General features: G+C 35.8%; 1 protein-coding gene and 1 long non-coding RNA gene across 2 annotated transcripts; one reads left to right on the top strand and one right to left on the bottom strand.

Annotated features, from left to right (window-relative positions):
- Positions 1–5,753: 5,753 nt before the first annotated feature.
- On the bottom strand, positions 5,754–6,714 carry LOC148695910 (uncharacterized). The gene is made up of 2 exons (XR_015964072.1): positions 6,221–6,714; positions 5,754–6,071 (listed from the first exon to the last, which is right to left on the bottom strand). It is a non-coding gene; the product is annotated as an uncharacterized LOC148695910 (long non-coding RNA).
- Positions 6,715–15,389: 8,675 nt separating this feature from the next.
- On the top strand, positions 15,390–20,210 carry LOC137734972 (serine carboxypeptidase-like 27). Its single transcript, XM_068474319.2, has 9 exons — positions 15,390–15,987; positions 16,076–16,171; positions 16,344–16,436; positions 16,555–16,640; positions 17,351–17,611; positions 17,912–18,039; positions 18,118–18,213; positions 19,000–19,105; positions 19,797–20,210. The coding sequence occupies exons 1-9, from the start codon at positions 15,627–15,629 to the stop codon at positions 19,935–19,937; spliced, it is 1,368 nt and encodes a 455-aa protein (XP_068330420.2). The 5' UTR covers positions 15,390–15,626; the 3' UTR covers positions 19,938–20,210.
- The last annotated feature ends 1,226 nt before the right edge of the window (positions 20,211–21,436 follow it).

Genomic DNA, 21,436 nt, shown 5'->3' with positions numbered 1-21,436 from the left:
ATCAAAAAATCAGTGGGGCCCACACAAATTTTGGAATTCAATTCCTTGTCTTGGTGGAATTGGATTCCCTAGATATAGGTGGTAATCCAATTCCTGCTTGTTTGGGCAATTAGAATGACACTTTTGTTCTCTTTATGCCCTCACTTACTTTTTTTATTTCCAAGACTATTGTTTATAAACCCATTAAAGTATATAAAATATTTGATTTGGGACAAGGGCATTTTAGTAATCGGCTTATATTCTAATTCTGCTAAATTAGTAAACAGTTTTATAGAATTCTATTCCGATTTCAGAACATTTAAGTAAACAGTTTCAACATGAATCCGATTCTGACTTCTCCTCATTCTAACTCCTGCTCAATTCAATTCCTCCTATTTTCATTATCGTTACGTAAACGCGCCATAAAAACCGAAACGATCGACCAATACTCACCAAAATATTTTGCTTCGGTAACCCGACATTTACTTCATAAAATCAAAACATCTGACGAAAAATACCCAAAAAATGGGATCCGTATGCATAATACCAAAACCAACCAGAATATTTACCTAATTCAAATATACTAAGAAAAATTTGAATCTACCAATTTATCTTAAAATATATCACTGATACATAGAGGTTGAGTTTCATAAAATTAATACACATAGTCAAATAAAAACTGATTGTTCTACTAATATATTTATTGTTGACCCTAAAGGCTAAGTATTTAAGAGCTAACTATGTTTTCTAGTGAATACGGGTGTGCCAACTCGCGACCGAGCTCGGTCGGCGAGTAAGATAGATGTGATAGTGGTGTCGTGCTGCTGACTTTTGTGTCCGAGAGATCAAGACCGACCTTTGGTTTCTAGAACCTGAAGACAAGGTTGTTAGATCAAATTTAAATAAAGTTTTGGCTTTCAATGTGCCAAACACTTAAGTAACCTGATTAACTAAAACAATTGTTAGGGTGATTGAAGTTGCTCTAAATTATTCAAAACATTTAAGTAAAATTTTCTTACTATACAAAAATGTTAGGTCAGTTCTCGACAATTGGATTGGCATCGTCACATAATATGTTGGGAGAATCATGTGCAACCTTAAATGTAAACCCACGCTTCTAGCTTATCCAATTAAGGACACTCATTTTATTTAAGGTATTTAAATCAAAGTAAAGAAACCTCACAAAAACAACATTGCTAATTTGCTATAGCAACAATAATCTCAAATGTTTATGTCTTCTTTTTACCAAGAAACACATTGGTGAGAACAGTGTTGGACTCCAACGATGCCTTCAAAAGCTTCAATCCCTAAAAATACAACAAAAAAGAGGTAGGCGCATGTAAACGTATCAGCATATGGTAGAGCTGAATGTAATCATTTACAAAAGAATAAAATATGACATGACTAAAGAAAAGTAGTTGATAGGAAGGAAAAAAAAAACTAAGAAAAAGTGAAGAGAAAGAAATGGGTGATGCTAGAGACACTATCCAGTTGAATTTTATTTTGTATAACACATAATATAGCAATATATTGATTTTCTATTTTAATTGTTGTTACCCTTACTTTGTAAGCATCAATTTTGAGAAATACTTTCAATCTCGAAGTATTGTATGCGTGGTTGCACTGTCTGCAAGACAAATATCTATGTTATTTCTCATGTTTTGAGAATGATCATAGTTTTTATCCATGCTCTCTGAGTAAGGGAATCACAGTTAAAAGCAAGTTATAACAGGAAATTTAAATGTCACTTTTATTGAATCTGAAATGCTAGTTTTAAACTACAAGTTCAATACATCAAACATAAACGATTCAGTCGAACCGATAAACTTCATTCCCTATTTCCACAATGAAGTCTGAGACATCTAGGTGGGTTGTGTTCAACTACCTTGATAAGTTACATACTAGATCAGGTATATCCATTGGTTTAGCCTGGTCGAGAAAATTGGTCTTAACACCCTTATCCTTGAGGGAAGCTTGATACAGATCCACCAGATGTTTTAGGGTACGACAAGTATGCGCCCAGTGCCCATTGCCACCACACCTATGACAGGCTCATTCAGAGTTTCTAGAAGCATTGTTCATATGAGCTTTGTCTTTGTGGCGATTTACATTTTTGAAGCTTGACCTGAATTATGCCTTGGAACCTGGTTGTGAAACTGGACACCATGATTCTTGCCTTTCCCGTTCCACCGTCCTCGCATGTGGCCACGTCCTCGTTTATGATTATTTCCACCAAAAGATGTGGCGTTTACTTCGAGGGAAGTAACATTCACTTCTGGGAATGGTGCAGATCCAGTAGGTCGGGAATGATGATTTTTCAGTAGGAGCTCATTGTTTTGTTCAGCAACCAAGAGTACAGAGATCAGCTGGTTATATTCAATGAAACCATGCGCTCTATACTGCTGCTGCAGGAGCACGTTGTAAGCATGAAATGTGCTGAAAGTCTTTTCCAGCATATCTTCCTCAGTGATGGTTTCCCCACAGAGTTTCATCTGGGAACTAATTTTGAACATCGCAGAATTGTACTTAGTCACTGACTTGAAATCTTGGATCCACTCATAATGAGCTCTTGGAAGAATCATCGTCTTCTGGTGATTGTATCTGTTTCTTAATGCCTTCCAGAGAGCTAATGGATCTTCAACCGTTAGGTACTCACTTTTTAATCCTTCATCAAGGTAACGACAGATAAAGATCATGGCCTTCGCCCGATCTTGAGAAAATGCAATGTTCTCCTCCTTGATTGTTTCTGCAAGATTCCCTGCCTCCAGATGGATCTTGACATCCATTACCCAGGTGAGGTAGTTTTTCCCAATAATGTCTAGGGCAACAAAATCAAGTTCTACCAAGTTCACCATTTTCTTTTTTGAAAGAAAACTGAGATATGTAAGAACTTACAATAATATGTAATATGAGGGATATAGTGTTAGAATTTCTGGTTCTTACAAATTCTTCATTTTGATCTTCAGGCCAAAATGATAAGCACTCGAAATTTCAGGCTTGAGATTTACAGGATGAATGAGGAGGGCGATTGCACCGCACCATTTTCATTAAAATAACATAACATAGGATGGGTGATTATTCTGCACCACTCAAGTAACAGAAAAATTTAAATATGCATAGTAGGGTGGGCGATTATACCACACCACCTAAAATTATAATGAAATTAAACTGCAGACAAATTTAAATACGCAGGGTAGGGTGGGCAATTATACCGTTCCACCTAAAATTTGCAGTAAAATTAGATCTGCAGTCCAAGATAGGTGATGATACCGCACCATCTTGGATTGCAGTAAGATTAAATTTGCAGTTCAAGATGGGCGATTGTACCACACCATCTTAGATTGCAGTAAAATTAACATAAATAAACACTGGGTTAGTAATCAAGATCTACATCAAACAAGAAATCAAAGATATATGTAACTGTTAGGTTGAGAACTAAAAATAGGTATGGTGCAAACAGTTCTTCGTGAGGGTATATCCATAAGTTGAGGCAGAGGAATAAGATGAACAGTAAAATCCTTAGAGGAAACATGAATGATTTCTTTCGGCAAAGAGAAATGAGAAATGGCTATATTTAGAAAGTCGTGCTGATAATGTGTTATAAATATGTCAAAGTTAGAGAGATAATATTTACTAGTAACAGGAGCGAAGCAGGTGTAAAATATTACACTATAACTATAGCACAAGAGGATGACAAATAAAAGAGGTAGAAATTGATACTGATGTTATTGATCTTTCTTTTCTTACTTTGTGTATCTTGATAGTGATCGGAGTGCTCTATTTATAGAGCAACTCCAGACAAACATTTTGAAATTTACGATACATGACTTTGAAAATACGATCACCTTTATTTCCAAAGTCTACATCCCTTTGTGTGGGTATTGAAAATTTGTGTGGGTATTCATAACCATGTCAATTTTTCAACACTGCATTCAACATTGCTAATGTTTTCAACACTCATGTTATTTTTCAATTATTGGTGGTAACTTTGTTTATTGACAAAGTAAGAACTATAATGTTGTTGCTAGATTAAGCGTTGAACTATATATTGAGATATGTCATACGATATTGTGAGTTATTATAAACAAGGAATGTGCTAACCGAATTAAGTTTTAAAGCTCAAAAAGTCCATGCAATAGCTTACGATTATAAATGCTAACAATCGAGGCCAGCATGACCGAACCAAAAAACTTAACGTCATTAATGTGTATAAGTTAAAACCTTAACATAAATTTTGGTTGTGACAGTAATATTTTCCAAAAACTATTATGGTTGATTATTTCAATCCAATGAAATGAGATCTCTATCCAATTGAAAGAAGTGCAGCAACGTTTAACCTTAAAAATAATTTTATTACGCTTAAGTTTATGTTGAACCAGATGGAACCTTTAATCAATCATTGACTACTGCAAATAGTGGATTGTTAGAGTCTTTTTCTTTAACTTATGTCGTCGTGAGTTTAAACTTCTTTTCTTTTTAGTGTAATTAGCGTAAAGTATCACTTGAAATTATATATTCTTTAGTTACTGCTCTTATAAAAAAAAAAAAAAAAAACTTGTGGGATGACAAGAAGAGCGAAAAATAAGGAGAGAGGATCCTGGAAATCCTCCAATCACATTCGTTCATCGTACAACATGCGGCCATTTTTCGTCAGGTACTGTGTATATTCAATTTTAAATAAAAATATTTACATGATTTCTGACCGCACGATATATAATGAACGGATATGATTTGAAGATTCCTGAAATTCTTACAAACAGAATCCGACGAGAATCCTCACTCAAAAATAAGGTTGCTTTGTTGTTTTCACAGTCGATAGTGTAACTCTACTACTTTGAAAAGGCACATAATATTAGTCTATTTCAACTTAAATTAGTGACTTTTTTCTTTTAAAAAAGAAATTATGTAATGGCTTCATCATAACAGTTTATCTTTTCGAAGATGAGAAAAACTCATAAAAGCATTAACCTACCTCTGATTACCATAATGTGATTTATCAGTGTCAGAAATTAAATTCAGAACATGTAGTGTAAAATACAGATCTAAAATATGTCATCAATAACTGAGCCACACCGTTATGATTAACTTAAATTAATAGCTAGCTATCGAATTTATTTTGGCCTTTCCTTCGCTGCCGAAGAAGTCAAAGCATATTGCTGAAACTTTTGAAAAATGATATTTACACAAAGAATAATTAGTTAGATTTGAAGCATGTCAAAGTTGAATAAAGAATTCGGTGGATTGCCTTGGTAGGGACAGATGCAGGGGAGAGGTAGAACCGTAAACAACAAAAGGGAAAGATTATGGTGAATTTCAACTTCCATAGAGTGTTAGGTCCACCATTTGAGTTTCGCATAGACACGTGGTTGATAGCGTGTTGTAAACTAAATTTAAAAAGTGGGTGAGAAGGGGATGAGAGCCTTGTATTTTTATTTAGAGTAAATGGCACGAAACCACCCTACATCATAATTTCATACTTCATATTTTAAACATTATAATGTTATATTTAGAAAGTTTTAACAAAAAACTCATGATACTGTTCACTTTAACGAAAAAACACATTTTTACACTAAAAGTCAAATATGATACTATTCACTTTACCCTTTATTTTGTCCTTATTGTTAAAACTCAAATTTTTCAAACCATTTTCATTAATTTTCCTTATATTTTATCTTATGAAACCTTTGTAACGTCAAGCTTTCGTTAAATTTTCTGTCTAGTTAGTCGAAATTTTCTGTCTAGTTAGTGATGACGTGGTAGGTGGCCACTCTAAGTTAAAAATTAATTAAATATTGATAAATTAATAATGTTTTGTCTAAACAAAATTAAAATCAATTAAACAAAAAAACTCTCTCCATCTTCTCTTATCTTGTCGTTCTGGACCTTCTGGTTGTGATTGGGCACCACCTGCAGCCCAAAACCCATCCCAAGGCAAATGTAATCCCCAGCTTCGACCACACCACCTCGATCCCCAACGTCGACCACTCCGCCTCCCGCGCCTTCTCCTTCTTCTCTTCTTCTTCTTTCTCTTCGTCTCCACTGTCACTGATGTCGCAGCAAATGTTGGCCTTCCCAAATTTTCCAATCTCTTTCTGCAATTTCAAACACACCATATAATCCTGACTAAAAATTTCAAAGGACAAAACCCAAAAAAATAGAACCCAAAATCGTATTACCGATGGTGAAGCTTGAGAAGGACAAGCAAAAGTAAATGAGGTTACATTATTTTGAAATCTCTTACCTAATTTTTCTGGGATGTTCCTAACATAAGAACAATTGCTTTTTCCGGGTTCGTGTTCATCTTCGGCTGTTGAACAACGAAAGTTTTATCGCCGGCGACTTCAGATCCAAAGACCGTGAATGTCGTGTTCATATGAGTTGTAGCAGCAGCAATTGTGGACGACGTCTTGGCGGGGGCTCGCGGGATAAATTATGAACAACATCGTGGCTGCTGATTGTAGAGGCTCAGATTGCAGAAGAAAAACACGGGGCTGCAGCAATGTCGTTGATTCCGGGGATTCGTGGGGCTTTAATGCGTTGTTGAACTCGTGGATTGCTGAAGCTCGGGGCTTCGTGGTGCTGCAGTGTGTTGATGAAGGTGAAGGCGGAGAAGATCCGGGGGCTGATGGTTGGTCTTAAGCTTCTGCTGGTTCGATCTGGGGAGTAAAGAAGCCAGGAGAGAGAGAAAGAGTTTCTTTTTCACGAATTTTATTTTGTTCAGACTAAAAAATCCTTAGTTTATTAATATCTAATTAATTTCTTAACCAATTAGGCGAGGGAGTAGGACAGAGATCCCAACTGGATCTCACCCCATCAAATCCTAAGGATCTGGATATTAGGAATTTTGAAATTTGATCTAACGGCTATAATTATTATCATTTTTAGTAGGGTCCCCTGTTTGTAGTCATTTGATCAATTTCAACGGTCCGGATTTCCGGATCCTTAGTATTTGGTGGGGTGAGATTTGGCTGGGATCTCTGTCCGAGGGAGTAGAGCTCACTCCTGCCATCTCATCATTTAGCATCCAAATTGATAGAAAATTTAACGGATGTATGACATTACAATGTTTAAAAAATAAGGTATGAATTTGTTATTTGACTCATAGTTGAGATGGTAAAATGTAATTTACCTTTTATTTATACTAATCATGATGAATTTTCTTACCTTAAAAGTAATACTAAGGTTCTAAAAAGCGTTAGGCGCTAGTCAGGCAGCGGGCATGAGCCTAGTGCCTAGGCAATTTTTTTAATTTTAATTAAATTTAGGGTAAATTACATTTTATCCCCTTAGGTTTGGGTGTAACGACCCGTCCCCAAAAATTATAGTCTTTATAATTTTTAAATGTGAATTTACGAAAATGCCCTTTGAGGCAAAGACGTTGACTTTTGTTGATTGTTTTGTCATGTCACGTAAGGTTCGTTTTCTTGGCTTATTTTCGTAGTACTCGTCGCTACGAACATGTGGGTGTAAACATAACGTAATTTGGACTTATAACGAAGGAGTTATTAACAAATAAAGTTGAGGGTAAAATTGTAAATTCATTATTTTCTGGAATGCTCCAAATTTTTCGAGCAAAATCTGGAAAGCCACGTGTGTGGCCCAAATTAAAGGGAAGAAAAGTTGGGTAGTGGAGATGAAAGATAAAAGAGAGGAAGGAGGATAGGCGTTACCCAATCGAAAGAAGAGAGAGAAATGAGTGACCAATGGGAAGAAAGACCAAGAAGGGAAAGGAGGGAAAATGAGATGGAGGGAATCGGTTAGGTTTCCCTTAACCCGTACGATGACTCGACTTCCTTGAAGCTTTCTGACGGTTTTTCGTCCAATTTTTCGACCTTCTTCAACCTTCCATCACCACCAAACCTCACCACAACACCCCATCACCTAATTCTAACCAAACCCGATATGGTGAGAAAACCCATCGACGGGTCCGGGTGGGTCTCAACTTTGAACCACCATTTGTGAAACAATTCCTCTCAATTTCCACCACCAATGTAATTCCCTTGAGCTCAGGAACAATGCCCAATCATTGGTTGGAGCGTCGAAGTCAATTTGAGGACGAATCACGAAACACTTAAATTTTAGGGTCCCGACGAGTTCATGGCGATTTGAGGCTTTTCCCGATCAAATTGGACTTGGCCACAGGTATAAAACTCATTCTACTCACTGAGATCTTTATTTCTGTGAAGTTAAAGAATTTTTAGAGATAATTAATTTTTTCTGACAAGTAGGGACGCCCGATCGCCGTGTACGGCTGTGCGTGGGGCGAGACATCCCCTGACCTTCCTAGGCTAAATTTGATTCTCCAATTCCATACGTAAAGTTCAATTGACGAATTTCCGTAGTATGAACCTAGTTCCATTAAGGTCCATCGCTTGATTATTATAGTAATCGATGATCCGACCGTTGGATCGTCACCAAATTTTGATACGTTATAGTACGTAATATTTGAGAATATTAGAAACTTACGAATCGAGAATCCGACTTACAGATCTTCCTGAGCAATATATATATATAAGTTACGTGTTCTATTGATAAAAATTATGAGATGTGATTTGATAATTGTTCTAGGTGCCGATCGTTTGTGACGCCTCGATATTCGTGTTAAGGAGTTGTAGCGCAGACCTCAGGTGAGTTGGTATGTTTCCTTTTTATAGTGTACACACATACACACACACGCACATCTTACGGTTTTCCAGAAATGTTTTAAATTGATTATGTATAGTATGCCATGATTTAAATGTGTTATATTTAAATATTGCATTGAGATGAGATTTGTGGTTATGCCAAATGATCCTACGGAGGCACATGTAAGTTCAGGTGAGTTATTATGTGATTGAAATGGTTGAATTATATAAGCATGCATATATTCATTTAGAGCTCATCATTGCTGCACCCCGATGTTAGTGTTCCCGCCCTGGGTTAGGGCACAACTTTCACGTGATTGTTCACCTCCCACACCGCACGTTCGCCTCGGTTCCAAGTTACGTGCTAGCCTGTTGTACAATTTGCATTAGGCGACTCTAACTCGTAGGTGACCCGTGCATTGCGCTAGCTTTCACATGATTGTAACACTAGAGCGTATATATTTACACCCAACATGTTGTACAAGTCACAGTAGGTGACTTTGACTCGTGTGCTAGTATAGATTGATGAGCAATAGTTCCAGTCGTACATGTCACATTAAGGTGACTCTGACTCGTATTTTAGTTTAGACTGACCTCACACCTGGCTTACATTTATTATTGCTGAGATATTGTGGCATGGCATGCTTCTGTTTTTACTGCACTTGTGCATTCATTTTTCGTACCTACATAGTATTATTTTCTGGAAACTATACGGGTTTTACGGCGAGGGGTTATAACGTTTTCAAAAGGTTTTTATTAAAACTTTATTTTCAGGTCCACTCACCGTTATTTTTCGCCCCTCTAGGCTCTAGTAGTAGAGTTTTCGTACCGACGAGGATTATCGGCAAATCTTGGGGTAGACGATTACCATCGATGGTATAATTCTCACCCTATTTTACTGTACTTATGCTCTGTCATCACGTGTGAAAGGGGTTCATACCCGCTCACCACGCACTCTTGTACTTAGGCACTTTTAGGTTTAAATTTATTCACATCTTCCACATCAATACACTTTATGGCTTCGTCACCTTCCAGGTGTCGGCCAACACAGCTCGATTCAGAGTCCTAGTGGACATCCCAGGTCGGGGTCTGTCATTGGGGTCGATTTCAACCTCTTACAACATCTTTAAAACATTTCAATTTCATATATTTACTTATCATTTTATTTCAATTTCATACATCCGTTAGAAAATCCGTTAAGTAAACCGTTAAATAAGGACATGGTAAATGTAGGGTCCCCATTTGTGATGACGTGGTTGTCACATTTGTGCCACGTGGTAAAAAATTTAATTTGAGGTATGAAAGTGTAACGAATGTATTATATTGAAATAAAATAGTACTTGAGGTATGAAAGTGAAATGTTTTAAAGATGTTGTATGAGGTTGTAATACATCTCAAACCTGATGTGGTAAAGTGTAATTTACCCTTAAATTTAGTATATAAAATAAAAAATACTTAAATATATATATATATATATATATATATATATATATAATTGTATCGAAATAAATAAATTGCAAAATAAAATGATATATATATATATATATATAAAGTATTAGAACATATTGAAAACATGAAGAACAAACGTATAATGAGTTTTTATCCAAGTATTCAACAAGTCTCTTACAATTTATTGAAAAAATAAAGTCAAAATGAAAGATATCTAATTTTTGTCTAAATGAGAGTCTCGATCTAGGCGGGCGCTTCTAGGCACTCTTTCTTAATTTTCAAACTCCTAGAGATTAATTGGGAAATTGGTCAGCCGCCTAGCGCCTAGGCGAGACATAGACAGCACTAGGTGGGAATTTTTAGAATAGTGAGTAATACCACGCGTATGAGGATTTGATCTCCAAAGCCTATTAAGATTCTACTTCAAGTTTACGTAATCACATTCCTAATTAATAATACTATTCACAACAGTTGAAAGCATAAATATAGTGAATTGAATTATATAAACTGGTTTAAATTTAGGTAGTATATCTTATGTGTTAGGAAATTAATGGATGTTTTCCATTACAATGTTGCAACTGCAATTGCAGCAAGGGACAATTTGAGGACGGAGGGCGATGCGGTTTGCGGAAGAAGACGGGAGGAGGAGAAAGGACGGTGTGGGCTTGATTGGGTTATGAAGGAAGGTATTCCGACTAAAACCCATGTTTGAATTCGGATTTCACTGGGCGAGTCATCGTCGATTCCGAAGATTCAGATTAAATGACTTCGAAGGGCAAGTTGGCATTGTAGATGCAAGCAAGAAACGTGAGTCTGATCCTGAAGTTTATCTGCAAAAAATCTTGAACAATCATGGACTCATGGCCACCACTGGTTTTGTTCTTTTTGTTTCTCAATTTCAGACCTACGGAGGAAGAAGAACGAAGAATGATAAGTCAAAAGTGGTTCTTAATCCTTCTAATAATTTTTAGTTGCACCTATGAAAATTTGAATGTCAGAAACAAACCTAAGAAAACTAGAGAACATGAGAATTTGAGCCTAATTAGTAAAAGAATCTCAAACCTCAGGGTTTTCAAACCAGAACGCACGTTTCTAAAAATTACCTTAGCTAGTTGGGTTAGATTCACTGATTCCATAGCAAAAAAATGTTTGTCAAACCGACTTGTAGATTGAAAGTTCTGAAATTTTCTTTCTGAAATTTGTCCGAAGAAGAAGAAACAAATTGGAGAAGATAAAGTTGTAAATAATGAGGGATTGTGAGTTTAGGGGTGACGAAGAGGAATGGGAGGTCAGGAGGTGGGATGGCAGGTGGAAGGGATAGGTGGGGCCCACTTCCCACTTAATTTTTTAAGTTTTTTTTTTAAATTATTTTCTTTTGAAAAAATATAAAATGATTATACTAACAAATTATATAAATTGGTTTTACTTTAAAAAAGAAATACAAAAATGATTTTACATATATTTAAAACTGATTTTGCAAAACTGGTTGAATTGATTCTGCAAAAAAGGTCGAGGACGGGTTGAATTGATTTTGAAAAAATGGTCAATGACAGGTTGAACTGATTCTGAAAAAATGGTGGATGACTGATTGAATTGATTCTGCAAAAATGGTTGGGGACGAGTTGAACTGATTCTGCAAAAATGGTTGGGGACGAGTTGAACTGATTCTGCAAAAATTGTGGATGACTGATTGAATTGATTCTACAAATATAGTCGAAGATGAGTTGAATTGATTCAGCAAAAATTTTCGAATTGAACTAATTCTGCAAAAATGGTTGATAATTGATTGAACTGATTTTGCAAATATAGTCGAAGACGGGTTGAACCGATTCTGCAAAAATGGTCGATGATTGTGTGAATTGGTTCTGTAAAAATGTTCGAAGACGAGTTGAATTGATTTTGCAAAAATGGTCAATGGCGGGTTGAACTGATTCTGCAAAAATGATCGATGACGAGTTGAACTGATTTTGCAAAAATGGTCAAAGACATATTGAACTGATTTTAGTAATATATGATATAAACTGATTTTGCATATAATTTCAAAACCGATTCTGCACAAATAGTCGAGGATGTGTTAAACTTATGGAACATATTAATTTTGTTAGAGTTGTGAGGGTTGTGTTCTGTTTAACCTAAAGCGTTAGGGGCATGACTGATATTTTAAAACATTGTTTTCATGTTTTTGGGTTGGGCTTTAGTTGTTTTTATGTTTTTATCTCTTCTTGACATGTCAAAAAACTAATGGAGCTTCTTGAAATATAGTGAAAGTTTTTGTCTTTATACATAAAGCTCCATTTTATTAATTTTTTACACTGAAAATTAACAGAAGCGACCAAATTAGCTAAATTAGAAACACAACAACCAAGATAGACTTTGACTATTAAAAAAGTGACCAAAAAGATTTTTAATGCTATATAAAAATGACTTATTGTAAGCTATAGCTAATATTTTCACTTGAATCATAGACACTTAAAAAGGTATCTCAATTCTTAAACTTAACCATATGTGTAATCTAATATTGATAACTAATAAGTATGTGATTTTTTTTTTTTTTTTTTTTTTTTTTTTTTTTTTACAAACAAGGCTAAAGTGCAATTCGTAGGGAGTAGAATTATTGCCCCTCCCTTCCCTTATCTTTCTCTCACACTTTGTTTTTTTGTATTTTTGTCTCTATTAAAAAATCAATAGAAGATGCTAACATGATTTAATTATAATTGGTCGAGTATGAAAAGAGGAAAGAGAGAGAAAGATTAACAGGGGAGAAAATGAAAGTGAAATTAAATGAAGAGAGAATTCCTCTCCAATTTGTAAGAAAACGATTCGATGTGGCTTGTATGTTTGCTAAAGTTTTCGATACGACACTCATTGTTCAACTATTTCATATTCTTTTCGGTGATATTTATTTATTCCAAAAAAACACACACAAAGAAGATGGATAAAAGAAAATATCCGTGAGAAAAAACAAAAGAAATGAATGTGGAACCATGTTTTAATGCAAGCTTCCATGTTCAATCAATCAATCATGTAAATAATAAAACTTGAAGTGAAGGCCATCATTTTCATGGTTACTACTCTCTCTCTTTCTCTCTCTCTCCCTGCTTTCTTCTCTCCGAACATGGTAGGCCATTCTCTCTCTCTCTATCTTTCCCCCCCCCCTCTCTTGGTTTGGTGTTTGTTATTGCTTGAGTATCTACGTAGCTTTCAGTCTTCGTACCACTTTTTGGAGGCTTGAAGTCGGAAACCCTACCCACTTGGAATGACTGACTCGTCCACCATCCATGCCGCAACTGTTGAAAACTAAATCCCATACTCTTACAAATCCTCCAATCTTATCTTTCTCCATTAAAAGCCATACTCTTTCAGATCTAATATGTTTACTAATTTGTATTTTGTAATGACTAAGTTGAGAGTTCACTGTTGGAATCAATTTGGTGCATACTCACCGATGACATCTATGGTTGATCGGAATCTCCCATGAACAATGGCGAGCGCTGAATAGAGATTGTTTAGAGAGTGATTGAATCCTTAAGGGACTGCCTATATATTTCCAAGAAGAATCAAATCACGGGTAAGATCCTGGAGTAAGAGTGGTGTGCCTGTTACATGTGAACTATCAAATAAGGCTATGGCAAGGCATGCATGAAAGAGAAGTCTTCATGAATATGTCTACGTGTAGAGAATATGAATTCTCATCGAGAGAATGCGTATTAAGATTATTAGATGATTAGATCTTATCAAATAATTGTAGAGAATATCCAAGTTAGGGTTTATATATAGATCTTGAGAGTTCTTGTATGGGAATAGAACCACAAACAAACCTTCATTGACTCCTCACTCTGAACGAGATTCCGATTCACTCACATTCACTCCTAACTTAGTGAATAAACTAATTGCCTCACTCCAGGTGCGTCAACGGTGAAGAAATACAAAATACACAATCCTCCTAGGATATGATTACGTTGCCTAATCCCCAAGATATCCTAATTTAACATGAATTAGGTTTTTCTTACTTGGGAGACAAGTCAATATAATGTGCCTGAGCCTAGTTTAACTGACTACGGTTGTCTAACTATGCCTAGTGTTCTGACTAGTCACTCCATCGTAGTAGCCTGACTACTCTGATCTAGACTAAGAAGGTTGACTACTCCGATCTGACTAGCTTACTCTTATCCAGACTAAGCAGCATGACTACTCCAATCAGAGTATACTCAAACTAAGCCTCTCGTTCTGATTCAGATCGTTTAATCGTTTGAGCGCTATGTGCTGTGGACATTCCGACCATTCTCGCCATCTGGAGTGTCACATGTTAGCGGCAAAAAAATTATAGTCTGACATCCATCGTAAAATAGTTTGTAATATGATCAATAATACATTGTTATGTGAAGAAAATGATAAAATAACTTGGTAACTAGTGTAAAATGATAAAATAATAATTGATAACTATTTCGAGTTTTAATAATTTTTTTTCCATCTATCTCAATTAGGAGAGTAATTTACCCGAATAAGTTTTTTATTCAATAATACATCGTCATGTAAAGAAAAACTTATATGTAACAATGTATTATTGAATAAGAGATGACACACGATAGTGAACCATTTCATGAGATTTATGTATTTCCAACTTTTTACCATAAAGCTAAAGTAAATTAAAAAACACGGATGAGAATTCCTGCTGACAGCCCATGGCCCCATGACTCAGAAGGGTAATGATGACAAGCAATTTTCAAATTTTCTTTAAGGAGAGACCAAGTCAAGCTACCGCAAAAGCGCACCCCGTTGATTTCTCCCTGCCCTGGACTGAGTATTCCATGGGGTCACCACCAAACTACAGGACACACCAGCAGCCCACAAATGTTTACAGCCACCCACCCTCTCCTCCTCCTGCTTTTCTATTTTATTTATCCTTTTATTTATCTGTTTGTGAACTTTTTTCACCATTATTATCACTAATTACATTAATTAATCACATTCAAAGTCAAAGCCACCACTGCCTAATCAGGCTTCAATTATACACTTTGAAAAGCTCTTGTGCTTTTTTGGGTCTGGATTCCGTTTTCAGATGTTACCTGCAGACTAGAAGAAGATCCAGAGTAACCCCATGTGCGCACACCACCTGTTTGGTCAAATGTCTCAGTGAGGCAAACGCAGTGGGGGTGTGAGAGACGGAAGAAATTCCAAAGTTTGGATTTTTAAACCCATAAAACAATTGCATGGTTTGCAGAGCTTTCACACACATCATTACAGCTAATCACAATCACAATCATTGGCATTGGCATTCTGCCTGAGAGCCCCCCAAGTCTCTATAAATATCAACCACTCTGTCTTCTCAGTCTTGCCGTTGTTTTTTCAAGTCCTTTAGGTAATTCTTTGCAGACCCAGATAAATACTGGGATCTGGCCACCCAAAAGGTACCCCACTTAGGTCTTCCCCGAAACCCCCCAACCCATTATTGCTTTGGGATTTGTGCTTCCGAGTTTCATTGCAATTGATCTATTCTTTCTACTCACATTGATTGAATCTTTATGTTTTAGTGTTTTGTTGCCCTTCTTTGTCATTGTTTGACTGATTTGAGTAATGGGTGGCCACTCTCCATTTGCTTTTCCTTGCATTTTGCTTCTTTTCTTGGGGGGTTGTTTTGCTTCTGTTCAAGATCAAGTGAGGGATCGAATCACACAACTGCCAGGACAGCCAACCGTGGGGTTTGCTCAGTACTCTGGTTATGTGACTGTCAATAGGAAAGCCGGTAGAGCATTGTTTTACTGGTTGACTGAATCCCCGGCAAATCGTCGGCCCGAGTCTAGACCACTAATGTTGTGGCTTAATGGTGGCCCTGGTTGCTCTTCTGTTGCTTATGGAGCAGCTGAAGAGATTGGACCATTTCATATTAGACCTGATGGAAAGACCCTTTACTTGAATCCCTATGCTTGGAACAACTGTACGTACAAATGCATATTATCTACTTTAGCTACACAGTTGTGATTTCTTTGTTTGTTAGTTCTAATTGATTTACAAATACTTGGCAGTGGCAAATTTGCTATTCCTTGAATCACCAGCTGGTGTCGGTTTTTCATATACGAATACGAGCTCAGATTTGTATACAGCCGGAGACCAGAGAACAGGTGGTTGTTCACTTTAGTTTTGTAACTTTTTTGAATCTTTAGTTTCTAAATTGGTAAGTCTAGAAATTAGAAGATTCTTGAGTTGTGTGAATCATGTTTCTCTGTTTACATATTAGTTTAGTTTGAGTTTGACACTGCTGTATATTCTTTGGTATCTGGTTGTCTTGTGTAGCTGAAGATGCGTATGCATTTCTAGTCAATTGGTTCGAAAGGTTCCCACAGTACAAGCACAGAGATTTCTACATTGCTGGAGAAAGTTATGCAGGTACTTATTTAATGTACCTCAACCTGTTTGCCTCCTTTCGTCTTATAATTCATTTTTGCTCGGTTCTTTGTGTACCTGATATGATGATGACGAGTTCGTTTTAAAATTTCATATTCAGGTCATTATGTTCCTCAGTTGTCTCAAATCATTTATGAGAGAAATAAGGGAAAGAAGAACCCAATTATTAATTTCAAGGGATTTATGGTAAGAATGCAGGATTCTTTTGAATTGCAATTCTGTGCAAATACATTCTGCATCTTACCTAAAGCAAGGGGTGCTTGGTACAACATAAATGCTTTGACTTTTTATTTGAAGAATACTAATAAACAGTGACACTTTACTTTTTTCACAATCGAAGTAGTAATTGATTTATTATTTTTATTAAATTTGTAAATTAAATTTTTTTAAATATACGTGTCTATCACCCTTTCAAATTAAGCAACTTATAAAATTGACTTTAAAGTGTAAACTACAGCTTAATTTTATTTCTGTTTGTTTTTAATTTTTCTCTATTTTGATATGAAAAGTGCTGAAACTAACCTTGTGGTAACTTTGTTAGCTAATAGAATATTAAATATTTTAAGTGCAACCGAGCAAATTAATGAAGTACTTCATTTTTTTTTTTTTTAATCAAATGAAGTACTTCATTGTAAAATTCAAGCATTATTTTGAGACTAATTTATTTCATACAATATTTTGAGACTAAATTTAAACACACAGTTCTTATGTTCTATATTTTTTATTACTTAAAATGTCCCTATATTTTATGAGAACTTATAGAATCTGAAATGTGAGTAAGTGCCCAATTTTACACACAGTTCTTCTGCTATGGAATACCTTCTCAAGTTTCAAAAAAAAAAAGAGACCTATTTATATGGGTGTATTTATCATGTTGATTTATTTCTTTTTGCCAGGTGGGAAATGCTGTGACTGATGATTACCATGATTATGTTGGCACATTTGAATACTGGTGGAACCATGGTTTAATTTCTGATTCTACCTATCGATTGCTACGTGTAACCTGTGACTCTGGATCCTCTCAGCATCCGTCAGTGGAATGCATGAGGGTGCTTAAACTAGCAGAAATGGAGCAGGGAAACATTGATCCATACAGCATTTATACTCGTCCTTGCAATAGCACTGCATCCCTAAAGCGTAATTTGAGGGGTCATTATGTAAGTTCTGATTTAAACTTTCTCTCCCTTACTGGCGATTTATCCCGACAGTCATCATTCTCTAATTATTTGTTAATTTGGTAACGGTTTGCAACATCTCTAGATTCTATAAAGATGAAAGTTCTGATTCTAACTTTCGTCAGTGGTGGCACAAGTAGTTAAAATTTGGTTGCTTGCGTTTCATTACCACATTAGCATCATCAATATGCTCCTCATAGCCTTAGAGTTTCTCAATTGCATCTCTTTTCTGTTCAATCATTCAGAAGATCTGTTCATTAATCTTACTATGTTTAAACTCAGCCATGGATGTCCAGAGCATATGATCCGTGCACTGAGAGGTATTCTGAAGTTTATTTCAACCGTCCAGACGTTCAAAAGGCACTCCATGCCAATGTAACTAAAGTTTCTTATCCATGGCAAACATGCAGGTATGTATTTTCTTCTCAATATTCACCGGTTTTCTTGCACTTTCTGTAATAGCAATCTTACATAACTGCTTTCCACAGTGATATTGTTGGAAACTACTGGGCCGATTCTCCTCTGTCCATGCTTCCGATTTACAAGGAGCTCATAGCTGCTGGTCTTAAGATATGGGTATTCAGGTAGGCTGACCACATTACCAACTCATTATCCTCAGCTCCCTGTATATATGATTCAAGTGACATTTGTTTAGCTGAATGTTTGGAAACTTGATGCTAAAATACTAGCACACAGTAGCGGTAATGGTGGCCGATATTGGATGTGCATTGCCTCTAGGTATTCCCTAGAGGCAGTCCTGTTTTTTACGTTCATTAAGAATTTACTTGCAACAGCTCACTGGGCGTTTCATTATATTGTGCAATGCTGACCAATCATAAAGATGCTGTGTATAGATTTTGTGTGTACACTTGTATGTTGTGGATGTAGTTTTTGGAACTGTAGGTTGGTTAAAGAGGGACTAGGATGATGAAAATAGAAAATTTTATTTTTTGGACTTTTTATTGTATTTAGTAGTTGAATGATCAATTATATGTGAGAAAATGATATTAACTTGTAAAATTTACTTTGCTGACTGAAAATCAGTTTTTCCAGAAGCGTTCTCCTTTAAATTTATTGGCTAAGTAAATGAATATAATCATTTTGCTGAATCAAAATTACTTATCATGTTTATTTACAAAAGGAACCTGATTGCCACTGTTATTATGCTTCTTTTCATTGCAAGATTTAAAGTTTAAAGAGGCTATTTATCAATATTATATTATTTTTTTGGTTTGTGTTTTGTGCTTTCTAGTGCTTAAATTTGCATTGTGTATCTGGGTAGAATCACAGATTTCTTTCATCATTCTTCTTTTCTTGGTTTTACTGTGCGGCCTGTAGCTGACATTTTTATTTATGAACTCTTTGTCCAGTGGAGACACTGATTCAGTGGTTCCTGTGACTGCAACTCGTTACTCCATAGATGCTCTGAAGCTACCAACCATTACCAACTGGTTTCCATGGAACGACAATGGCAAGGTTAGTGCTATCGGAAAAATGTTCTTTAGAGACTGAAACTTCAATTGCAATTTCAGTCAATAGCATGGTAGCCTTTTGCATCCAATATTTTTCTCATATTTGATTTCTTTGGGCCATGGACTGTGCTTCTAACAATCATATCTTTCGTTAACTGGACATAGCCTTTTTCTCCCTTAAACTTGGTAATTCTGCAGTATGTTGTATAATCCATACAATATAGCATTGGTATAAAAAAGAAGTTGGTGTGGTAATCACCATAAATAGTCACCAACATCTCTCTTCTATAATGTTTTATGATTATACTTTTGAGGTGTTTACTATAGGGTTGTCCTAAGTTGATAACAACAATGGTCAGAACTGTTTCTGCAACTGTGGTTAAATCTCCGTTGTCGTATTTGGTACCGGTTATTTGTGTCACTGACTCACTGCACACATATTGCCATCTTCTGTTGTTACTTGTTTGGCACTGTGAATTTGTTGGATGAGTTCCCAAATGTATGAACCCTAGTATCTGCTGGACACTTTCATGTTAAATACACGGGGGTGGCTTCTATTGTTACACAGGGATCCGTAAATTAGCATGCCAATGCACGTCAACCTTGAAAATTTAGTGATCTTTAGTTGGGGGGTTTTGTCCTAGGAGCCCTACTATTTCATCTTCTCAAAAGCTCTTGTTCTCTTGTTTATATAGGTTGGCGGCCGGAGCCAAATATACAAGGGTCTGACATTTGTCACCGTGACCGGAGCTGGGCATGAGGTTCCACTCCATCGACCTCGCCTAGCTTTCATTCTTTTCCGATCGTTCTTGGAGAGCAAGCCAATGCCAAGTTAGATCGATTTGATCTTATTCACATATTCTTGATGAATAAGCACACAAACACCTGGAATTGCAGCAATTGTTCATACACAGGGACCTAGAAAACGCAAAATAAAAGCAGCATTCATCTCGAGTGCCCCACCATTCTTGCTCCGAGCAGCGCCATTTAATAGTCCGTTTTAGCGACAAGTACCAACAGTTAAGAGTAAACATTGGAATTGTTCTATACGTTTTGTATTACAGATATATATTCTTTATATTGGTATTTGATTTGGTGGGATTGCAGAATTGATTTTTGTTTGAAAAGGATGATGTTTCTTTGAGTTCAAAGCAATGCCCAAAGTTAACGGCGGAATTAGATGATTATTTTGGACGGTTCAGGTTACATCAGTTAAATCCGCGGTGGCCATGTTAGACAAGTCAAAGAGAGATTAAAGTTTACACTTTTACTTGTATCTCAAAACTTGAATTTTTTTATTACAATGAAGATCTCATGGACATGTTATAGCAGCCAGTTTGTTCCCCTTAGAAAATCAAGTTAAGCAATCAGTTGACAAATGAAAAAAAAAAAATATATATATATATATATATATATATATTATACGAATCCATGGCATCATTCTTTTTACAACTTTGGACGCACGTTTTTGTGAGACCCCTTCATACTGTACATACGCACGTTTTTGTGAGACCCCTTCATAATGTACATACATACACAATAAGGCCAGTTTAATTTAATTTTAAATATTAGGAATTTAGGAACATTGCTCTCCTTTGATGAAAGGATAGAAAGAAGTTTGTTCAGTAGAATTTCAATCCCTCACTGAGAAAAAAACATGGCGAGAGAGAATTTGTGTAAAAATTAGATCATGATTCTTGAAACTAAATAATTATAACCCACCTCTTAGAACAACTCTATCCCTAACAAATTGATTGGGCAATTGGGCAATCCAATTCTCCAAAATCCCAAAAATAAACCCCACGAGAGCTTATGACTGAGTGGATCTGAAGTCAGGCTGACGTTAGTCATGTAAATCCTGACGACAACATTAACATAGTTGGGGCCCGTGTTGCAGGCGCACTCAACCCTTACAACGTGGCTCGTATATGGGCCGTTGGATTTTTTGATCAACAGTCTTGATTTTTCAGACTTGAAAATTTTAAAAAAAGAAAAAATTAGCAAAAATTCTATTATTACCGTTGGGGTCATGTGTCAAAATCTGGGCTGTTGGATTGTAAAAAAAATGTAATACAACGGTCCATATTAATTATGTGAGATAAGAATTATACAAAAAAACCATAAATATATATAAAAGATTTATAATTTTTTATAAAAATACCCAACTATTCTCTTCCACCCTACACCTCATTTTAAAACAACATGTAGAGCTACGAGATTGGTTAAAATCTAAACGAGATTTAAAGAAATTTCAAATGATGACACATAGCGTGACGAAATTAGTTAAAAATCTCTATCTGAAATTAAACATAAAATTATCTTTTAGAAAAATAAT

The sequence above is a fragment of the Pyrus communis genome, chromosome 7, assembly GCF_041283825.1.
Source record: "Pyrus communis isolate YQ-2024b chromosome 7, ASM4128382v1, whole genome shotgun sequence".
In the NCBI taxonomy this organism is placed as follows: domain Eukaryota; kingdom Viridiplantae; phylum Streptophyta; class Magnoliopsida; order Rosales; family Rosaceae; genus Pyrus; species Pyrus communis.
Note: the sequence above shows the minus strand (reverse complement) of the source record. Positions and strands in the feature narration are given on the sequence as shown.

Bases quoted from the DNA above. Each gene is read 5' to 3' on its own strand.
- LOC137734972 (XM_068474319.2), top strand. From the start codon at position 15,627: ATGGGTGGCCACTCTCCATTTGCTTTTCCTTGCATTTTGCTTCTTTTC. The intron at 16,437-16,554 runs GTACTTATTTAA...TTTCATATTCAG, and splicing joins TGCTGGAGAAAGTTATGCAG to GTCATTATGTTCCTCAGTTG. The intron at 18,214-18,999 runs GTAGGCTGACCA...CTCTTTGTCCAG, and splicing joins CTTAAGATATGGGTATTCAG to TGGAGACACTGATTCAGTGG.